This window comes from Cervus elaphus, chromosome 24 (assembly GCF_910594005.1).
Source record: "Cervus elaphus chromosome 24, mCerEla1.1, whole genome shotgun sequence".
Classification (NCBI taxonomy): domain Eukaryota; kingdom Metazoa; phylum Chordata; class Mammalia; order Artiodactyla; family Cervidae; genus Cervus; species Cervus elaphus.
In genome coordinates, this window is record NC_057838.1 from 63,370,660 (window position 1) to 63,392,902 (window position 22,243).

At 39.2% G+C, this 22,243-nt stretch overlaps 1 protein-coding gene and 1 long non-coding RNA gene across 26 annotated transcripts in view; one reads left to right on the plus strand and one right to left on the minus strand.

Moving 5' to 3' along the window:
- Window positions 1-2,715, plus strand: part of KIF9 (kinesin family member 9) — a 38,319-nt gene extending 35,604 nt beyond the window's left edge. For all 4 annotated transcript variants that reach the window (XM_043886047.1, XM_043886046.1, XM_043886044.1 and 1 more), the window contains one exon: window positions 2,411-2,715. In XM_043886047.1, coding sequence (XP_043741982.1) covers window positions 2,411-2,461 — 51 coding nt within the window. In that variant the 3' untranslated portion in view covers window positions 2,462-2,715. The remainder of the gene's footprint in view (window positions 1-2,410) is intronic.
- Window positions 1-22,243, minus strand: part of LOC122682833 — a 60,256-nt gene that overhangs the window by 34,083 nt on the left and 3,930 nt on the right. For 20 of the 22 annotated variants that reach the window (XR_006337549.1, XR_006337550.1, XR_006337547.1 and 17 more), the window contains exon 2: window positions 13,168-13,267. The exons of 1 other annotated variant lie outside the window; for it this stretch is intronic. This is a non-coding gene — a long non-coding RNA (uncharacterized LOC122682833). Of the gene's footprint in view, window positions 1-13,167; window positions 13,268-14,171; window positions 14,311-22,243 lie in introns of all 22 variants that reach the window. One more of the 22 variants, XR_006337537.1, reaches the window with a different exon arrangement.

Consider the following 22,243-nt stretch of genomic DNA (forward strand, 5'->3'; position numbering starts at 1 on the left):
TATGTGAAGTGATAGAAGTGTTAGCTAATGCTATGGTTACAGTCATTTTGTAATATGTAAGTGTGTCAAATCAACACATTGTATACCTTAAACTTACGCGGTATTATATTCTATGGCAGTTATGTCTCAATAAAGCTGAGGTGGGGGAAGTCTACAGATAATAAATGATAAATGCTGGAGTGGGTGTGGAGAAAAAGGAACACTCCTGCACTGTTGGTGGGAATGTAAATTGGTACAACTACTGTGGAGAACAGTAAGGAGGTTCCTTAAAAAGCTAAAAAATGTAACAACCATATGATCCAGCAATCCCACTCCTAGTGGTATATCCAGAGAAAAACATAATCCAAAAGGATACATGCACCCCATTATCCACTGCAGCACTATTTACAAGAGCCAAGACATGGAAGCAACCTAAATGTCCATCGACAGAGGAGTGGATAAAGATGTGGTATTACTCAGCCATAAAAAAGGAATGAAATAATGCCATTTGCAGCAACATGGATGGACTTAGAGATTATCACACTAAGTGAAGTAAATCAGAGAAAGACAAGTATCATATAATATCACTCATATGTGGAATCTAATTAAAAATGATAAAAATGAACATATTTACAAAACAGGAACACGCAGATCTCAAAAACAAATTTATGATTACTAAAGGGAAAACGGGAGGGAGTGATAAATCAGGAGTTTGGGATTAACATACACACACTACTATATATAAAATAGGTAATCAATGAGGACCTACTGGATAGCACAGGGAACTCAATAGTCTGTGATAACCTATATGAGAAAAGAATGTAAGAAAGAATGACTATATGTATACATAATGTATAACTGAATCACTTTGCTGTATACTTGAAACTAATGTAACATTGTAAATCAAGTATTCACCAGTATGATATTTTAAAAAATAAAACGACTGACTTAAAAGTCGTAAAGGGAGAAAGTATAATAGTGCTTTTCAGGGCCTCGGGGGAGAGGGGAATGGGGAGTTATTGCTCCATGCATATGCAGTTTCAGTTTGGGATGATGAAGTTATGGAGATGGATGGTAGTGATGGTTGTACAACATTATGAATGTATTCAGTACCACCGAACTGTATACTTAAAGATGGCCAAGGTGGAAATTTTTACTTTATGTGTATTTTACCACAGTAAAAAATAATTCCAGCTTAAAGTGGAGGTTTCAGTTTCAGTTCAGATTCACCATGTGGGGAATCTAGGATTCACCTCTATATTCCAACTTGGTGGGTTTGGCATTTGCTTGCTCACTGCCCTGCCCACTGATGTTGTTTCAGCTTCCTTTTCCCAGCTGCTTCCCAAGAGCCTAGCAGTGCATTAAAAGGTAGGATTCATGAACATCTAGTTGATTTGCAGAGGGAAAGCCCTTCAGAGTACACGGGCCCCCATCCCTCTGGAGAGAAAGCCCTCTTCTTTTCTTTTTTTGAACCTAATTCTTGTGAGAAACTTTCTTTTTTTTTTTAATTTTTTATTAGTTGGAGGCTAATTACTTCACAACATTTCAGTGGGTTTTGTCATACATTGATATGAATCAGCCATAGAGTTACACGTATTCCCCATCCCGATCCCCCCTCCCACCTCCCTCTCCACCCGATTCCTCTGGGTCTTCCCAGTGCACCAGGCCCGAGCACTTGTCTCATGCATCCCACCTGGGCTGGGGATGTTTCACCATAGATAATATACATGCTGTTCTTTCGAAACATACCACCCTCACCTTCTCCCAGAGTTCAAAAGTCTGTTCTGTACTTCTGTGTCTCTTTTTCTGTTTTGCATATAGGGTTATCGTTACCATCTTTCTAAATTCCATATATATGTGTTAGTATGCTGTAATGTTCTTTATCTTTCTGGCTTACTTCACTCTGTATAATGGGCTCCAGTTTCATCCATCTCATTAGAACTGATTCAAATGAATTCTTTTTAACGGCTGAGTAATATTCCATGGTGTATATGTACCACATCTTCCTTATCCATTCATCTGCTGATGGGCATCTAGGTTGCTTCCATGTCCTGGCTATTATAAACAGTGCTGCGATGAACATTGGGGTGCACGTGTCTCTTTCAGATCTGGTTTCCTCAGTGTGTATGCCCAGGAGTGGGATTGCTGGGTCATATGGCAGTTCTATTTCTTTCAAGTGAGCCCTTGAAACATGCATATCTGCTTTTCAACATTTAAAACATTTCCTACACTTTAGGATGAAAGAATGAGAGAGATTGAATGGAACATTTTTTTCTCACAGAACTGGGACTAGTCAGAGGGGGTCCTTGTCCCCAAACGGTGATATCTGCAGGAAGAATGTTGGGATGGATATAAGTGGTGTGGCTTCTGAGGCCTTGCTAGGTCTGCAGGTCCTAATCAGTTCCTATTTTCTCCCCCTTTCTCTGTCCAGCACAATTATTTGAAAACCATGATGGGCCTCCAGCAGGCACACAGAAAATAGAGACTCAGGGCCAGCACACTGAAGGATGAGATCCCCAGTAAATCCTGCCTGCTCTAGAGAAGCTGCCAGCACTCCTGCCCAGACTCCAACTCCTCTGCTCCGAGCCTGGGGCCCAGTCCAGGGAACACAGTGGCCTGCCTGCCGGAATAGCCTTCAAAGGACACCCTTGACTACCTCCACAGAACGCTTTTGGTTTCAACACGCTGTCTTATATGCAGGGACAGGATAAAATAACTGTTTGGTCTCGACTTTCAGTGCTCATCCAAAACTTCTATTTTTGGTCATGCCACGTGGGATCTTAGTCCCAATCCCACCCCAGGGATGGAACCTGTGCCCCCTGCAGTGGAAGCACCAAGTCTTAACCACTGTACCACCACGGAAGTTCCCAAATAACTTTATTCCTATCTGGGAGGACGTCTTCCCTATGTAGAGGTGGGGTCCTAACAAGTCTCCAGTTAGAAAGTGGACAAGTAGCCCCTGGCAGGCCTTGGTCCCACTGGTCAGCCTCGTTCCTTTCCTGAATGGCCATTCTGGGTGAGCTGGGTCCGAGGAGCCCTGGTTCTCATGGCTCAGGCCATAGCTCTCTGTGTTCCTGAGCCAGCTGAAGGCAGGACTCCCTTCTTCAGCAACAGGGAGAGGATGGGGTGTAGGTGGAAATGACTGAAAGGCAGGTTCTTATTATAAAATAAGAGGAGGCTTAAAATGAGATCATTCCTGCCATGAAGTTAGTAGTGAGAACCCCATGGTGGGAGGCTGTCCAACAAGGAGATTGCAGAACCTGCGCTATTTGCAAGATTGAACTAAATAGTACCTCTCCAATCAAAGGCCCCGTGATTCTGCTCCTCAGGCCTTCAGCGAGCAGCTGGATGGGGGTTCTATTGAGAGAAAGCCGAAAGGCTTCCCTGAGGGCTGTCCCTTCTCTGCTGTCCAGCCCCCTTCTCTTTCACTGACTGGCAGGTACACAGTGGTCCTAAAACAGACTACCAGAGCAGCTGTGAAGGCCCCAGACGTCATTCCCCTTGATGGCACATGGGGGCTGTCACTGATCAGCACTGACAGTGTGCACACAGCCTTGATGGTCAGTCCTCCTGTTTCCTTTAAATGTGGCCAAACAGGCAGATGTGTCCAGGCAATGGTCATTGTCCCAGCAGCTGGAGGCCTTAGAGAGTTCAGATTCTTTACCTTCTCTGGTTGCCCTTGTCATTACCAGGACTTGTTTGGGGTTCCTGGGTCTTTAGAACAGCTCAGGGAATAGAACATAGTAAAGGGGATTCAGTGGTAAAGAATTTGCTTGCCAATGCAGGAGACCTGGGTTCAGTCCCTGGGTCAGGAAGATCCCCTGGAAAAAGAAATGGCAACCCACTCCAGTATTCTTGCCTGGGAAACCCCAGGGACAGAGGAACCTGGTGGGCTACAGTCTAGTTGGTCTTAAAAGAGTTAGCAACTAAATAACAACAGAAAACACAGGGGTACATTTTGTTGGGTGTCACAAAATAGCCATTTGTAGCATTACAAGTCCCTCTTCATTTCCCATCATTGGCTAGAATAGCATATGGCATCCTGAACATCCATGCACAGAACTCCTGGGCAGCCAGCCCTGAGGCCTGCAGGTCAGGGAAGGTTTGGCCTCTGTCATGGCAGTTGGTCCCATTTGTTTCTAGCTCATTCATCATTACATAGGTCTGTTTGGTCAGTTCTGGCACAAAAGGAAACAAGTAATCATCAGTGTGGGCAGAGCCACAGGAATAAGCCAGGATGGTGCGCAGTTGATCACCCTCCACGCAAACTCCTTAGAGGAGCAGATGCTTCCAACATGACAGGGAGCTAGGGGCATCATGTCCACTCAAATGTGCCTTTTGTTCTAGTAAGTAGTTCCTTCTGAGCTAATCTGACCATCATGGCCATCCCTGAAGGGGACTTCTAGTTCCATCAGTGTGACAGATTAAGATAACCTGAAAATACTCTGACTACAAACAGAGATGCTGTCTAACGTATACCATTCTTTTAAATGCAAAGCTAAATTTGTAGGAAAGAAAGGGAACTGCCAGGAGCTGGAGAACTGAAAACCAGAGTGGTCAGTGTCAACCAGCTGTGTCTGGGAGGTATGTGAGTGGATGCTTGCTCTTGAGTGTTCATGTCCACATTAAGTGTGAGAAATAAGACTTGGCCCATGCCTCATATGAAGATGGAAATGGAACTCCTTGCATAAAGGTGGCTGCATCTGATGAAGAGGTAAGGTAGAAAAAATTTTCCCACTGCATGGAGAAATAATGAGAGGAATCGAAAAGGGACATTTTTTCTGTTATTTTAGGAGGCAGAAATGGAACAAGAGTTTTCCAACTGCAGAATGGATGATCTTGATACAAACTGGGCTCCCAGTCCCTGGGGGAGATAAACTGAGAGCATAGAGAATGTAGTCACAGATGTGGTCAGGCACATGAAATAACCATTATTTATTCCTATTCTTAACTTCCATGAAAAATTCTCTTTTAACAACAGATAAACAGACATTATTCTTCAGTGTTGGAGAATCAACTGGCTCATGTTTTCTGGAGGACAATTAGGCAGTGTATCTCCAGAGCCTTAACAACGTATACTGGTACACACTTTATGCATTAATATAAACTTTTTGGACAAAAATTTGGCCATATCTTTAACAATTGTGTGTAACAGATGTGTACCATAAACCTATTTTTTTCAAATGCAAATGTAATTTATTTTATTGTAAAATTATTTCAAAATATTAATTATTTATTTTATAGATAATTATACTTATTTTATTTATTGCCAGATTTTATAAGTTTTACATTTTAATACTCATGGGCACCATGATTTCCAAGTACCATGGGCTGGTCAATTGTTGTGTGTACTTCTGAGGTACTAAATAGTCATTCATTTTCAACAGTGAGTAAAGAAGCCAGATTTATTTCTGTAGGTTCTACAGTAAAGTGTTCAGCTGACAGTGATGCTGTCATCAAGTTATTAAAGTTTTCTTCCTTTCTAATAGTGAATTGACTGGGTAAAGATTTATCTCCTTTTCAATTCCTGGACTTGATGCTAGGTTGATGATACAATTTCACTGAAGCAAACACACAAACTGAAGCATTTTGCTTTACTTGAAGGAAACACTAAATATCAGAGGTAACACTGCTATTTTCACTTATATATTTTTACTTCTGATAGAAATAGATTCCATTGGCCTTGGACCTAGAACTGTTGCTGTGTGGAGCAAGGGGATTTGAGTTTAAGAAAACAAAATTGTCTATGAATATCCATGTGGTACTCGGCTTCCATTGCATACACACCAACTGCAGGATTTTTTCTGGAGTGACAATATAGGAGAATCTTCAGAGCAGGGTTTCTGCCTGCCAATGCAGGAGATGCAAGAGATGCGGGTTCGATCCCCAGGTCAGGAAGATCCTCTGAAGAAGGAAACGGCAACCCACTCCAGTATTCTTGCCTGGAAAATCCCATGGACAGGGGAGTCTGGCAGACTATAGAGTCCATGGGGTTCACAAAGAGGCGGACATGACTGAGCGCATGTGCACACACAGTAAGTAGACTAGTGCTCTCAAGGTTACTTCTATTGAGTAAACCTCTCCAAAGGACCCCCTGAAAATCTGCTCAGGTAAAGTTAAATTTAATAAACTTACAGCATTAAAGAGACTGCCAAAGTGGCATAACAATTTCTCAGAGGGGAAAGTCAGAGAGGATATGTATAGAGCTTTAGGGCCCAAACTTGGAGGAGGGCATGGCAACCCACTCCAGTATTCTTGGCTGGAAGATCCCGTGGACAGAGGAGCCTGGTGGGTTACAGTCCATGGGATCACAAAGAGTCGGACACGATTGAGTGACTCTCACACACACAGGACCCAAACTGGGTAGATTTAAGGAATGTCTTGCAAAGCAGGAAACTGACTGAAATTTGGCAGAGTTTATAACAATAATTTTGGATTGATAGGCACTGTGAGGCAATAGCCTTTAAGCAAGTATTGATGAATAAAATGCTAGTTTTGACAAGTAAGCTCTTTCTGTTAGTTCACAGTCTTCTAGGATCAAGTACTTGCTGAAGCAAAGAGCCAAGTTATTTTTGCCTGTTCTCAGTGTATAAGGACAGGAAAGTATGCCTGGTCCCTTTTTTTTTTTTTTTTTTAAACCCAAAGAGAGGAAATTAAATTGGTTTCAGTTCCCTTTATCAGGTTCCTGCAAACTATTTTTGTTGTAAGCAACCATTGGTTGTTAGTAAGTCCTACGATGCTGGTATTATCAAAAAATAGTGATAAGGCTTCTTGTTATCCTGTACTCAAACACCTAATGGCTGCAGTTTCTTGTTTGAGCAACTTGTATATGTGTGACAAGACAGTTCCTGAATCTCAGACAGGTCAAGTAATGTCTTTGCCTGAAGAAAAGTGATGAAAGTTGTCAATTCTCTGCCTTTCACCAACACATCCTTGTGCACTGAAGGGACTCTCTGAAGAAACAGCTGAAGGCTACAGACAAAGCACTATGTGCTTATGATTCCAAAACTACCCATGATCTTTACCATGTGTGTTCCTTTGTCAAGGACACTCATCAGATATTTTCTTCATTTATTTTCCATGCTATAAATACTTATTTAACCAGATTTGCTCTATTAGACCAGAAACCTCTTGATCACTATATTAGTTTTCTATTGCTGTTGCAACAAATTCTGTGTGTGCTCTGTTGTGTCCGACTCTTTGTGACCCCACGGACTGTAGCCTGTCAGGCTCCTCTGTCCATGGAGTTTTCCAGGCGTGAGTACTGGAACCAGTTGCCATTTTCTACTTCAGATTTTCCCAACCCAGGGATTGAACCCACATCTCTTGTATCTCCTGCACTGGCAGGCAGATTCTTTATCACTGAGCCATCAGAGAAGCCCTGTTAACAAATTACCACAAACTTAATACTTTGAAACAATACAAATTTACTATTTTATAGTTTGAAGTCTGACATGGGGCTAAAATGAATGTGACAAAAGGGAAGAACCCATTTCTTTGCCTTTTCCAGTTTCTAGAAGCTGCCTATATTCCTTGGCTTGTGGCCCCTTTACTCCATCTTCAAAGCCATCTCTCTGACTCTTCTTCCATAGTCTTGACTCCCTCTGACCCTCCTTTTCAGCTTCCTTCTTGTCCCCATCTAGATAATCCAGGATAAGCTATTTTAATATCATCTGATTAGCAAACTTGATTCTGTCTGCATCTTTGATCCCCTTTTGCCATGTAACTTACCATATTCACAGCTCTCAGATAATAGAAATGGACATCTTTGGGGGAGGGCATTATTCTACATAGCAGACAGAGTCAATAGTAAAACAGGAATTTTGTTGACGTCCAGGCTACCATGTGATCACTGACGACAAGGTTAAGGAAATCAGAAGTGATCATGAGGCAAGCATTTTGATATTTGGCTAAAGCCAAACTTAAAAATCAGATTTTGGTAGAATACCAACACTGAGACTGAACTTCAGTACATTCCTAACACCCTTTGACCCAGAAATCTACTTCCAGAAATTTATCCTACAGAATTACACGTGTGAAAGTTCTACTAACAAGAGTATTTACTGCCACCAAATTTATGAGAGAAAAACTATAAGCAACTTAAATGTCTATCCAGACAGGAATGGCTGACAAAAATACCTATATTCTGGAATACTGTGCAACTTAAAATGAGGTGAACTTATAGACCAGGTGGGATGTTCATGATCTACTGTATCTTTTATAAAAGAACAAGCTTTGGAACAGTATGCATAACAGGATACTGTTTTATCTTCTATGAGTGTGTGTGTGTGTGCACGTACATATATGTGTGGGACCATGCAGAGAAAAAAGGCTGGAAGAGTATATACCTATCAGCAATATAAACTTTTGTGTTGTTTGAATTTTCACTGTGAGCATGCATCACTTCAGTCTATACCTTGAACCAGAAATTCTAGGAAATTTACTAATGAAAACATCATGGTGGTGAACAGATTTCTCTGCAAGGATATACACCCCTGTATATAAGCATGAACAACTGTTAGCACCTAAAATGAAAAGGGATTGATTAAATGAGTTATACATTTATACTATGGAGGAGTATATAGCCATTAAAAATAAAGATAATTTACAAAACAGAAATAGACTCACAGGCATAGAAAACAAACTCATGGTTACCAAAGGGGAAACGTGGGGGAGGGATAAATTTGGAGTTTGAGATTAAAATATACACACTACTATATGTAAACAGATCAACAACAAGGGCCTACTGTATAGCACAGGGGACTATACTCAATATCTTATGTTAACCTATAATAAAAAAGAAACTAAAAAAGAATATATATATATATATATGGCTTCCCAGGTGGTGCAGTGGTAAAAAATCTGCCTGCCAACATAGGAGGCGCAAGAGATGTGGGTTGTGGGTTCGATCCCTGGGTCAGGAAGATCCCCTGAAGCAGCAAACAGCAACCCACTCCAGTATTCTTGCATGGAAAATTCTATGGACAGAGGAGCCTGGTGAGCTACAGTCCATGTTGCAAAGAGTTAAGACAAGAGTGAGTGCACTCATGCACGCGCACACACACACACATCTATATATATCTGAATCACTTACTAACACAACATTGTAAATCAATTATATTTAATAAAAATTAAATAAAATTACCCACACTATAGTGACAGATATACTATTAAATAAAAATACTATAAAACATTATGTATAATGTGTGCCATTTCATTCAAATATATACACAAATAAAAATATTATTATGTAAATATGACCAGTAGCTAGCTATGTAGGGTGGAATGATGGTCGATTTTTACTTTCTTATGATTTTTTTGGAAGAGAGGAGGATGTCGGAGATGGGGGCTCTAGTTCTACACTTCTCTCAGGGTTGAATTTCCAAGGACAATATGCGTATTAAGGACCCACAGTTCTGAAGTGTGATGAGAAATCCTAGAGTAGACATTTCGTCCTGGGTTCCCTGGAGCAGCCCCTTAGAAAGCCTGTGCAGCACTCAGTAATCACTGCTGGCCCACCAACATGCCCCCTTCTACTTGGTTCCACTGCCAACACGGTGCTACATCCCACATGGTACTGCTCCCACCGTGGGCCTCTGTCTAACATGGAATTCCTTTTACATGCTGTCACCACCAACACAGTTCTGCATCACAAGACAGCTGTACCACACAGTGGTTCTCTGTCCAACATGGTGCTACACTCAACACGACATCAGAACCAATAAGGCAGCTGAGCTGCAGGGTAACTGTGGCTTGAGGAAGTCTCCCAGGCAGTGGAGCTTGAGTTCAGCTTCACTGGCCAGCACACCCCAGTGAGGCGCCAGAACAGGCAGAATGCAAATAGTATACACAGGTGAACAAGGAAGGACCATCCACTCCCCCATTCAAGCTTCCTTACTGAGGATCCCAGGAAGAAGGGTGAGAAGAGGAGAATCCTTGGGAAGGGGGCAAATGCTTTAACGCAGAGGCAGAGATTTACACACATTTGATATGTGGTTGTTGAGCTTATATACACTACATTTCCCTTTGCCATGTCTGGTTTTCTCCCTTTGTGTGTGGTGGGGAATGACAAAATATTCAAGCTCATCAACAGCAACAGGTCCTTGGACCTGCATTCTGCAGATCTGTTGGTTTCTCTGGAAGCCTATTACCTTGGCCTTTCTTGAATTTACCCTCAGGAGAGATGTTTTTTGGGTCTTTTTGGCAGGCTTTTGCAAAATACATTTTTTCTATAACCAACTCTCCCTTTTATAACTTAAGCTCTTTGCCCTTTGAAAGTCCTCTTCTTTACTAATCAATTTTCAAGGAATATTTTAGTTTACTTGTTAACAATGATCACTGCTCTTGACATACACTGCATATTTTTATTGTGTAACACATATTTTAATCGCATTGAAGAAAATGATTTAAGGAAAAAATTCCTCATGTTTCTCCAAGTTAATATGTTAAATTTTTCCAATTCAACTCTGAACGGAAATGATCTGACTCACTCTAATCAGTGTTCTAGTTTCTGCATTTAAGATGCTCTTTAAGCTTGGGATTAATATACACACACTACTATATAAAAAATAGATAACCAACAAGGACCTACTGTATAGGAACTCTACTTAATATTCTGTATTAACTTATATGGGAAAAGAATCTGAAAAAGAATGAATATATGTATCTCTATAACTGAATCACTATGCTGTACACATAAAACACAAATTTGTCAATCAACTATAAAGCAAAACAATTTTTAAAAAAGATGCTATTGTGCAGGTCCATATTGTTTGCCTTCAACATTGCTGTTGACTGCATGGTATTTCATTATATTGATAAATTAGTGTCTCTTGAGCCATTTCCCAAGTGTAAGAGTTTAGGTAGATTGAGCCTTTAAAAAGTGTTGGGGGTAGTCTCAATAAAGGAACTTAAAATCACAAAGTGATTACAGATCTTCAGACAAAACAGTTCTAAAGAGAAAATCAAATTTTGGCTATTAAAAGAATTAAAAGATCTCATTAATTTTAATGTCAAATAAACATGAAAACCAGTGTGTGTGAGCACTAGACATAAATAATAAAAGCAACAGTACATAAAAATCAACAGTGTATTCATGAAAACCATGTACAAATTAAGAAGAAAGGTATTATTAATTACTCATTAAAAAGTCATATTCCCTCCCTTTTCTGGCCGACGAAGGGACTTCTCCAATTCCTTCTGAATTTGGGAGTGAAGAGGCAACATCACTTCACAGTTCCACTGTGACTAAGATGTGCGGTCTTGTAAAGCAGGATCTGATTCCCCTGGGGGCATGGGAAGGCCTTCCTAGGGCTTTGATACATGTTTCCAGGTCCTCATTGCCCATAAATTTTCTAACATTGGTCTGATCTAGGTCTGGATCACCAATAGCCCTTTGTCCCTTTATAAGAAAAAGGCATGCACCTTACCCTTCTCTACTCTTGGAGGGGGTTTCCTGTCTCTCTCCCTGTCTTGGGCTCATTTCTATTAAGAGTCAAGTTAAATTAAGAACAGGGCACTTTGCCCCAAGTTCTGAATTCAGATAAAATGATAGAGTGAGGCAGGGGGAGTATTGATAACTTTTATTAAATAATTTTGTCTCTTCTATCCCCTGACTATAGACCAACAATGCCTAGCTCTTGTTAGATAATCACTTGTGAGCGGACCAAAAAAAGCATGAGCATAAGTCATAAAAAGGAATGCAATATTGCCATTTGCAACAACATTGATGGACCTAGAGATTATCATACTAAGTCAGTCAGAAAGAGAAAGACAAATATCATATGATATCACTTATGCATGAAAACTAAAATATGATACAAATGAACGTATTTACAAAATAGACTCACAGACCTAGAAAAAAATCTATGGTTACCAAAGGAGATGGAGGAGGGATAAAATAGGAGACTGAGAATGACGTACACACAGTACTATAAGGGAAAAGAATCTGAAAAGGAATGCATGCGTGTGTGTGTGTGTGTGTGTATATAACTGAATCACTGTTAGACACTTGAAATTAACATGATATTGTAAATCAACTATACCTCAATTAAAAAAAAAATAAGAAATTCTGTCCTGACCTCAATTAAAAAAAAATAAGAAATTCTGTCCTGAATGCCAAAAATATCTCTCTGTATTTATGTAATGTAAGCAGGTCTTTAAATGATCATTCCTGAAAGAAAAAAAGCATCAACTATTGACAGTGATTCTTTTAAATATACCTGGAATGTTTTAATGGGACTACTAAGTCTCTTCAGATACACTGGATAAAACTCCCAGATAAAACTTTTAAGTGATTTATTTTAGATTTGTTGTGCATTACTTGACTAAGTAGTTAAAATCATTTTTATCAAATCATATCATGAAATATTTGTTATTATGGTAAATCTTTGTTGTTTTAAAAACTGACGGGTTTTTTTTGTTTGTTTTTTGGCCTGGGGGGAAAAAAGGAAAGAAATTACATGCTAGTTTAATCAGTTTTTAGTAATAAATACTTTTCTGCTTCATTAAATAGGAAAACATTTCTTATAACGAAAATAATCGAGTTATTTACTATTTTCATACTTTATTTTTTATTTTTTTAAAAGCTAAACACCAGAATTTGCATCACATCCATATGTACATTTTACCCAGGGAAAGCATGCACTTATCATACTCTTTACATCATGTGATTTATAATTTTAGCTATACATTACATTGTATTAAAATTAGTTAAGAAACAATATATTTATATATTTAAAATACTTTACCCCTTTACTTATTTGGCTGTGCCAGGTTCTTGGTTGGGGCACGTAGAACCTTTGGTGTTTATTGTGGCATATAGCATCTTTAGAACTCTTAGTTGTGGCATGTGGGATCTATTCCCCGACCAGGGATGAAACCTGGGTTTCCTGCATTGGCAGCACAGAATCTTAACCACTGGACCACCAAGAAAGTCCTAAGAAATAGTATATTAATATATTATCTTGTTTTTAATAATTATAGAATGGACAACTTAAAATAAACTCAGATGTCTTCTGACAGTAAGTAATTCTGATTTAACAGCAAAGAAGAAAGCTGTTAACAACTGGGTTATATAGCTAACCTTTTCCATCTCTTAAAGGAACTAAAGTTGCAGTTCCAAGGTTATGAAGAAAACACTCTTATGACGTGCTGTATTTAGGTGCACAGTTCAGTGGCATTAAGTACCTTCACATTGTTGTGCAACCGTCAGCACTGTTCATCTCCGGAACTTCTACAGTCTAGACACAGAGCAGCCAGGTTTTCAGTCTAAGAGCAGGAGAGTTTCCTAAAGGGAAGAAAGCAGATGCCAGGGTAAAGATAAAGGAAATTCTTGCAGTAGTTGACCTGTGATTCTCTGAGGAAGTAAAGGGAGCAAGTGAGTTTACAGTGTTCAAGGATAGAAGGATGATCCTCCACAATTTTGAAGGAGCACCACGCTGTGATGAGGTCAAGCATGGAGCATGGTATGGAATTTCAGAAGCTCTATGTCCTGTGATTAGAACCCATGGGCTGCTAGTGAGGGAAGAGCATAGTAAGTCCAGAAGGGGAATTTGGGTGATGTACCACAGCACCTTTTGTGCTGATCAATCCACCAGCTTCATGCAGCAAATCTAAGCAGTTCAGTGCTAACTTCTCAGTTCTGATGAAAACTCCATAAAAAGTTTCAACACACATTATTTCTGTTCCTCCTCTGACTAAGTTCATGCTGTTTCTGTCTTCCAGAGATCTATCAGCCACTGTGAGGTTGGAAGTGTCTCTCATCCTTCTTTCATAAGCAGTGTGGTCTGATGCTAATACATGGACTTGGGTGGTAGGTGGCCCTGGAGTTGAGGCCAGCTCTGCCTCTTTCTGTGGATCTTTGGCAAAGGTGTCAGTCCTTCTCAGCCTTGACTTGCGTGCAGATTCTCTATAAAATGGGATCGAATATTTGCCTCACTGGACTGTTGGGAAGATAAAGTAAGATGATGACTATACCCCATTTCTATTAACCCATTCTACAGCTTTCATTTAATTAAGATAATTGTGCCCACTTTGCTTCTTAAGAGTTACATGCTATATCACTTGGCCTCTATTATTGATACTTTCGCATCCTACGAGGAAGACTGGTTGTCTAAGAGCATCTCCACTGTTAGCCCCAGGCTCCAAACACCAGTCATCACTGCTTTTCTTGATGCTACTACCTCTCTCACCTGTGCATTCTTGACTGCTTCGATAAATGGAACGTCCTCTGGGCTCTCCCATGAACAAGGTTAAATCAGAGGATGGGTTGAGAAAACAGTCCATGGATTAGACACAAGTAGATTCAGCACAAGAAGGAATGAACTCCATCTGAGATGCGGAGAATACACAAAAAACTTTTGGTATCAAATTTAATAAAACACTGACAAATTTGTGGTCAAAAAGACTTACGCCTAGGTTTTCATCTAAGAGTTTTACAGTTTTATTTAGGTGTTTGGTCCATTTTGAGCTAATTTTGTGAGGCAGTAGTTGAAATTCACTTTCTTTTTTGCATTAAAAAATTTTCATTGAAATATACTTGATTTATAATATTGTATTAGTTTCAGATATACTGCAAAGCGATTCAGTTATATATATATATATTTTACAGTCTCTTCTATTTTAGGTTATTACAAGATATTGAGTATAGTTCCCTGTGCTATACAGTAAGTCCTTGTTGGTTATCTATTTTACATATAGTACAATAGTTTGTATATTTTAATTTGAAACTCCTAATTTGTCCCTCACCCCTCTCTCTCCTTTGGTAAGCTTGTTTGGTATGTCTATGAGTCTACTTCTGTTTTGTAAATAAATTCATTTGTATCATATTTTTCAGATAAAACATATATATGATATTTGTCTTTATCTGGCTTACTTCACTTAGCATGGTAACAAATTCATTCTTTTGCATTTGGATATGCAGTTTGTCCCATGATCAACTGCCAGAATTAATGACCTTTCAGCCTCCTTTTTGTGGTCCAATTTCCAAGGTTTTTTTAATTTATTTTTTTGCATCAAAAATTCAGTCAAAGCTGAATTTAGTCACTTTAAGTCTCAACATGATATCACAAATTTCCCACCAATTGTACAAAATGTCCCCTAGGGCCAGTTTTAAATTAGGCTCACACAACGAAATGCACATTTCATTTGAAAGCTTTTGTGCAGGTGTGCCCAAGCTATCAAATCCAATTAAACAGGAGCAAATGCATTAATAGTTGAAGACTTAGTTTTATATCAGGCTGTCCCTAGAGACGTTCCAAGCAAATAAAATAGTGAAATCCCAAGAAGCCATTTTTTTTTAGACTAGCCAAGATAAACTGGTACTAAGTAATTTGGAAGAGTGTCAAGTGGGATTCATTACAGCACTGATTCTGAGAAGAGGGTGCCAACTGCATTTGCCCTTGAAGGATAAGTTGATCTTTGACCTCTAGCAATGAACCTCAGGGTCCTTGGCTGATGGGACAGGGTGGGCAATAGCTCTAAAGTAGAAGGGAGTGGTATACGTAGAGAGTAAGGTGTAGAGGGCAGTTAGGCTTACAAAGGCATGCTGGGACAGACAGGGGTGGGGTGGGATAAGACAGCTCAAACGCCTGGCTTTAGAAACATGAAATGTTGTTAAGAAAAATTACTTGGAAAAAAGGCAAAAAGATAGATGGCACGTACTTTCGATGCATTACTGGGAACTAAGAGGGCTGGTGGTCTCATCCAAGAGTTATTTCATTATCTAGCCTAACAGAATAAAGCATTGTTATTACTATCAATTATGAGCTTAGACTCTCAAATCATATGCTTGATATTATCCAATAGAAAACATAACCCCAAAGGATACAGTTTGAATGCTCTCCTCTTTTATATCAAATCTAACATCTTTTTTTTTTTTTTTCAAATCTAACATCTTAATTCTAACATTCCTTTTTTACTCCTAGTTTGCTTTTACAAATCTCTATGAATACCCAATTCTTCAACATGCTCTTATAACCAGCTTTAACTGACTGGTTCCCTTATTAATAAGTTATTACAATAAATCTTTGACACATATTCATTCTGTATTTGTATGAGTCACGTTTTCAACATTTTTAAAAATTAAACTTTGACAAAATTCAACCGTGATGACCCAAACTATCCTTTAAGCATCCTTTGAGGAAAAAAAAGCAGCCCTCACTCCACCAAGGAGCCCAACTACAAATGATCATTGGATTCCTCATTCTGCATGAATTTGTAAAGGACTAAAAAATTTTAAAGCTGTGAAAATGTATTCCAAGGGAACAGGAGGCTCATTCCTGATGGCTGTGATACTACACCACAGTACAAACCCTAGGAAGCCAGACATGGCAGGTGAGCCAGATGTTCTCACATGATGAGCATGTATTAATATTTAAGAATGATTTCAGGCAGTCTTTCACCTCAGCTAGCTGCTGCTCCATTGTTGAAAGTCCACATAAAGACCTTCAGATTCTCATCAAAGTGAAAGTCGCTCAGTTGTGTCCGACTCTTAGTGACCCCGTGGACTATACAGTCCATGGAATTCTCCAGGCCAGAATACTGGGGTAGCCATTCCCCTCTCCAGCAGATCTTCCCAACCCAGGGATTGAACCCAGGCCTCCTGCATTGCAGGAGACTTCTTTACCATCAGGTAAGCCCTCAGATTCCCATAACCTAGCATATAAAGCTGTCTAACCACTGCTTTGGTTCTTTGTAGCAAAGAAAACCCTTCTTCAAGTATGATCCATAGTTGGCTTCAAGTATGATCCAAAACTACTAGGAAACTCACTACTGGGGCTAACATTCACTGCCCAGATTGCCCTCATCTGCCCTCTTTTCTGTCAGATGATTATTAATCAGTGCTCAGCTTATGTATCATGTCCTTTCTAAACTCCTCTGGCATAAAGAGTTACTTCCTTTTCCCATAGCACTCTGGTCCCATATTTACAGTACTTTCAATACAGTACTCTCCCCGAACTGTTTGAAGTGTTTCCCCAGTTACTCTGAGAGCCTCCCAAAGCCAGAGATTAATTTATCTCTGTATCCTCTGTTTCTACCCACAGGTTTTGGCAGATAGAGAGGAGTCAAGAAATTGCTGTTGAGAGAGCACGTTTTTGAAAAAGTTCTCTAGTGCCATCATAACTGGTAAACCAAAAAATAAAAACAAAGGATGTTCCTAGAGAGAAGAAGGGATTACTAATTTATTACTCCAGGCTTGGGATTAATTTCAACTTCCTTAGGTCCTTGGGTTAGATGAAACAGTAGCAAAGGGCACGATTTGTGTAACTCAATACAAATGAGCCTTTTCAGTAAGATCTGAGCATCAGTCCTCTACACACAAACCATTTCTAAATTTAAAAAAAGCATGGAAAATTACTGCATGAGTTTCCTCTCTGAGTTGTGAATGCTGTCTGGTGAGGCAGAAATTAGACTGTATTAGGGGCAAAATGACAAAAAACTGTCTTTACCATATGGGATACTTGGCTATTTTGAATTATGTTCAGTCATATGCTAGGGTTAAGTAGTATGAACCAAACAAACAGATGCTCTGCATATTACAATAGGGTTAAAAGAGTCTGTAAACATTTGGCAATCTCTAATCTTAAAAGCAGTTCACATTCATTTGAAATGGACAATGGTGCACATTTACAATTTTTCCCAAAGCTACCTTAACTCTTTGACTGTGGTCAAACTACAAAATGGAGAAATCCAAATAATATGGACATTCTTCAGAATATCACATTCTGTTAATGGACCAAATAAGCTATATAAATGGCTAGCATGGAGGAATCTTCATTATGTGCTACAACGACTGAGAGATAAATCTTATGGAGAATTGGGGGCCACCACATCAGTAAAAAAATTTAGGGGTTCAGTAGTCCGGGATGTCACCTCCAAAACAAAAGACAAATTATTGCATCTTGAACCTCCCACCAGCAAGAAGAAAGTAAAATACATCTTTGCCCATATTGGAAATAGTCAACCTTTTTGGCTTTAGCTGTTCTGATAGGTACGTAGTGACATCTTGTTCCATTTTAAATTTGCATTTCCTCAATGGCTTCCCTGATAGCTCAGTTGGGTAAAGAATACACTTACAATGTGAGACTGCAGCTCGATCCCTGGGTTGGGAAGATCCACTGGAGAAGGGATAGGCTACCCACTCCAGTATTCTTGGGCTTCCCTGGTGGCTCAGTTGCTAAAGAATCCACCTGCAATGCGGGAGACCTGGGTTCAATCTCTGGGTTGGAAAGATCCCCTGGAGAAAGGAAAGACTACCCACTCCAGTATTCTGGCCTGGAGAATTCCATGGGCTGTACAAGTCCATGGGGTTGCAGAGAGTCGGACACAACTGAGCAACTTTCACTTTCAATGACTAATGATGTTGAGCACTTTTCATGTTCTTCTTTACCATCTGGATGTCTTCTTTGATGAGGTGCCTGTTCAGAACTCTTACTCATTTGAAAAATTGTGCAGTTTTCTTACTGGTGATTTTTGGCAATTCTTTGCATATTCCGGATTTAAGTTCTTTATTAGATATATGCGTTGGCAAAGATTTTTCTCCTAGCTTGTGCTTTGTGTTTTCATTTTCCTAACATTGTGTTTTAAGAAGAAGGAATTTTTAATTTTGGTAAAGTCCATTTTATCAATTTTTTGTTTTATGGACTGCGCTTTTATTGCCTAAGTCAAGGTCACAAAGGGTTTCTTCTGTTTTTCGAAGTTTTACAATGTGAGGTTTGACATTTAGGCCTATGATTCAACTAGAGTTAATTTTTGTTTATGGTGTGAGATATGGATCTGAGTATACTGTTGTGGCTCGCGGGTTCTACAGCGCATGCTCAGTAGTTGTGGCGCATGGGCTAAGCGCTCTATGTGGAATCTTACTGGACCAGCAGTTGAACCCATGTTTGCTGCACTGGCAGGCAGACTCTTAACCACTGGACTGCCAGGGAAGTGTTCTATAATGTTTTGAGTGTATCTCTTGTACAGATTTTTTTGGGGGTATTTACTCTAAATCTTACATTATACATACATTACTTAACACAGCCTACTGGTTTTAATATTTTACCACTTCAAATTAAGTATAGAAAACCGTAGTCCCCTATTTATAACTGTCTTAAATATTTCTTCTATAGTCACTGCAAACCAAATCTCAATTATATAGAGATATTTTCTTGTTTCAACTGTCAAACATAATTTAGAAAACTTGAGAACAGGAAGTATATTGTATTTAGTAATATTTTGTTCTATTGTGCTTTCCTTTTTCCTGATAGCTTAAACTTCCATCTTTTATTATTTTCTTTATATTTGAAGAACATTCTCCAGAAATGTTTATAGTAGGTTCAGTGGTGACAAATTCTTAGCTTTTCTAAGTTTTCTCTCATTCCCGAAGGATAATCCTACCATATAGAATTTGGAATCGACAGGGTTTTTCTTTTCCCATAGGTTTATTGTATTATTGTTGTTATTTATTTCAGTCACACCAGGTCTTAGTTGTGGCATACAGGATCTTTATTTGCATATGTGGTATCTAGCTACCTGAACAGGGATCGAAGCCGGGCCCCCTACATTGGGAGTGCCAAGCCTTAGCCACTGGACCACCAGGGAAGTCCCTAACAGTTTTCTTTCAGAAACTGGATAATGTTGTGCTACTTACTTCTGACCACCATGGTGCTGATGAGAAATCTGCCATCCAAAAAATGTTTCCTGTAGGTGTTATTTCTCTTTCATTGTTTTCAGATTTTTTCTTTTTTTAGTTTTCAGAAGCTTAAATTTGACCTACCTGGGTACAGATTTCTTTGGGTCTATTCTGTTTTGGATATGTTCAACCTCTTGAATCTGTAGGTTTATCTATTTTGACAAATTTGTAAGTTTTCAGCCATTGTTTCTTTGAATACTTTTGAGCTTTTCTTTCTTCTCTTCTTCTGGGACTCTGAGTCTCTCAGATTTATAGATAGGTTCATTTGTGTCATATTTTAGATTCCACACATAAGTGACATATGGTATTTGTCTTTCTCTTTCTGGTGTCAGCATCTTTCAAAACTGTATTTTGCCATTCAGTTTGTAATTCTCCTGATGAATGATTTTTAAAAAATGGTATCCTGGACCATCAGAGCATTATGAGACTCTGGATCTTTTGTAAACCTTCTATTTTAGAATGACCTCTCTGACACGAGGCCAGATGGAATGGAGTGTCATCTCCTAAGTGCCAGGTGGGGGTGAAATTTCAGGTTTCCCATTTCACCTTCTATGATACCCCAGAGGGGAGTGGTGCCTTGTTCTTGTTGGATAGAAGTGCAGATTTCTGGCTTCCCACTGGGCTGACAATTGATAACTGATACAAGGATAAATGTGCAAGGTAGCTGAAAGCAGAAAGTAATATTGCTTCTTAATTTTTTTGTTAATTCATTTAGAAGCTTTCTTTTCTTGGCTTCTATGTGGCCACACTCTCCTGTTTGTTATTAATTTCACCTGTGTCCCGTTGCTGGCTTATTATTCTTTATAACTTGTAAAGGCTAAATTCTCAAATGATCAATCCTGAGTACTGTCCTTTTATCTGCTTTTCTTTTTTAGTTGTACTTTTTCCCTAGGAAATCTCGTGCAGTCCTATAGCTTTAAATATCACTTGTATACTGAGGACTCCAAAATTTCTATTTTCTTATGAGGAATCCTCTAAATTCCTGATGGGTATTTTGAACTGCTCACTTGCTATCTCCATCTGAATGTTTATCAGCATTTCCTGCCTTAATACACTGAAAGCATAATTATTAATCCCAACCTCTTTCTTCCGGTCTCAAGTCTTAACCAGTTATCTAGGTGTTGAGGTAAAAATTTAGGATTCATCTTTGATTTCTTTCTTTCTCTCATACCCCACATACAAAACACTGGTAATATTAACAAACTAGTCTGTATCAATCTGCACCCTTCTCATTGTTTGGATATGCTCACACAAGTACTTATTAATATATTAGTATGCACATCTTGGGCTTCCCTTGTGGCTCAGCTGATAAAAGAATCTGCCTGCAAAGCGGGAGACCTGGGTTCGATTGCTGGGTTGGGAAGATCCCCTGGAGAAGCGAAAGGCTACCCACTCCAGTATTCTGGCCTGGAGAATTCTACGCCATACAGTCCATGGGGTCGCAAAGAGTTGGATACAACTGAGCCACTTTCACTGTCATGCATATCTTGGTTTAATAGACATAGACTCCAAATACTTACTTTTTAAAGTTAACACCCCTTTAAGCCAGTAGATACACATTTTTTTCTCCTAATTTCTTAAAGGAGCTCTAAATATATACAAACATCTACATATCAACATATATTTACCAGGGTATGGTAGTAGCAATTTTTCCTTATTTTTTTCTCAGTCCCTCCTTCAATTCTCAAAATAAATTGACTAAATGGCATATATTTGTTCATATCTTTCATCATCCTCACAAAATCAAATAAGTATATGCATGTATATATGTATATTTATATATATATAAAAATTTTGCTTTTCCCATTCAAAAAATCCCCAAAGCTCATAAAACTCCTCCAGAACATCTAGTACAGTGAAAATTCTTTCTTTTTAATGAAAATATTCTTTGATATGAATAGTCTATGAAGTAGAATTTCAGAAACAGAATTTGCTGAATCAAAAGATACACATACACACAGTTTTTATTAAATAGTGTGTGCTAAGTCACTTCAGTTGTGTCCAACTCTTTGTGACCTTATGGACTGTAGCCTGCCAGGCTCCTCTGTCCATGGGATTCTCCAGGCAAGAATACTGGAGTGGGTTGCCATGCCCTCCTCCAGGGGATCTCCCCGACCCAGGGATCAAACTCCAGTCTCTTATGCCTCCTGCATTGGCACACATGTTCTTTACCACTGGCACCACCTGGGAAACCCTGTATAACAGCTTGAAAGTAAACCGTGTTAGTTGCTTAGTCCTGTCTGACTCTTAGGGACCCCATGGACTATAGCCCGCCAGGATCCTCTGTAGATGGAACTCTCCAGGCAAGAATACTAGAGAGGGTAGCCATTCCCTTCTCCAGGGGATCTTCGCGAACCAAGGATTGAACCCGGGTCTCCTGCATTGCAGGCAGATTCTTTACCCTTTGAGCCACCAGGGAAGCCCATGTAACAGTTCATTGATACCCAAATCATGTTTCTATTCTAATGCTAGGATGTATTTGTTTGTAGTCATGATTTTATGGTTAATGTGCAACTACAGTAACAGCCAGTTTTGTTTTTTCATTACAAATAATGAAAAATACATTTCTGGAATATGTAACACAAT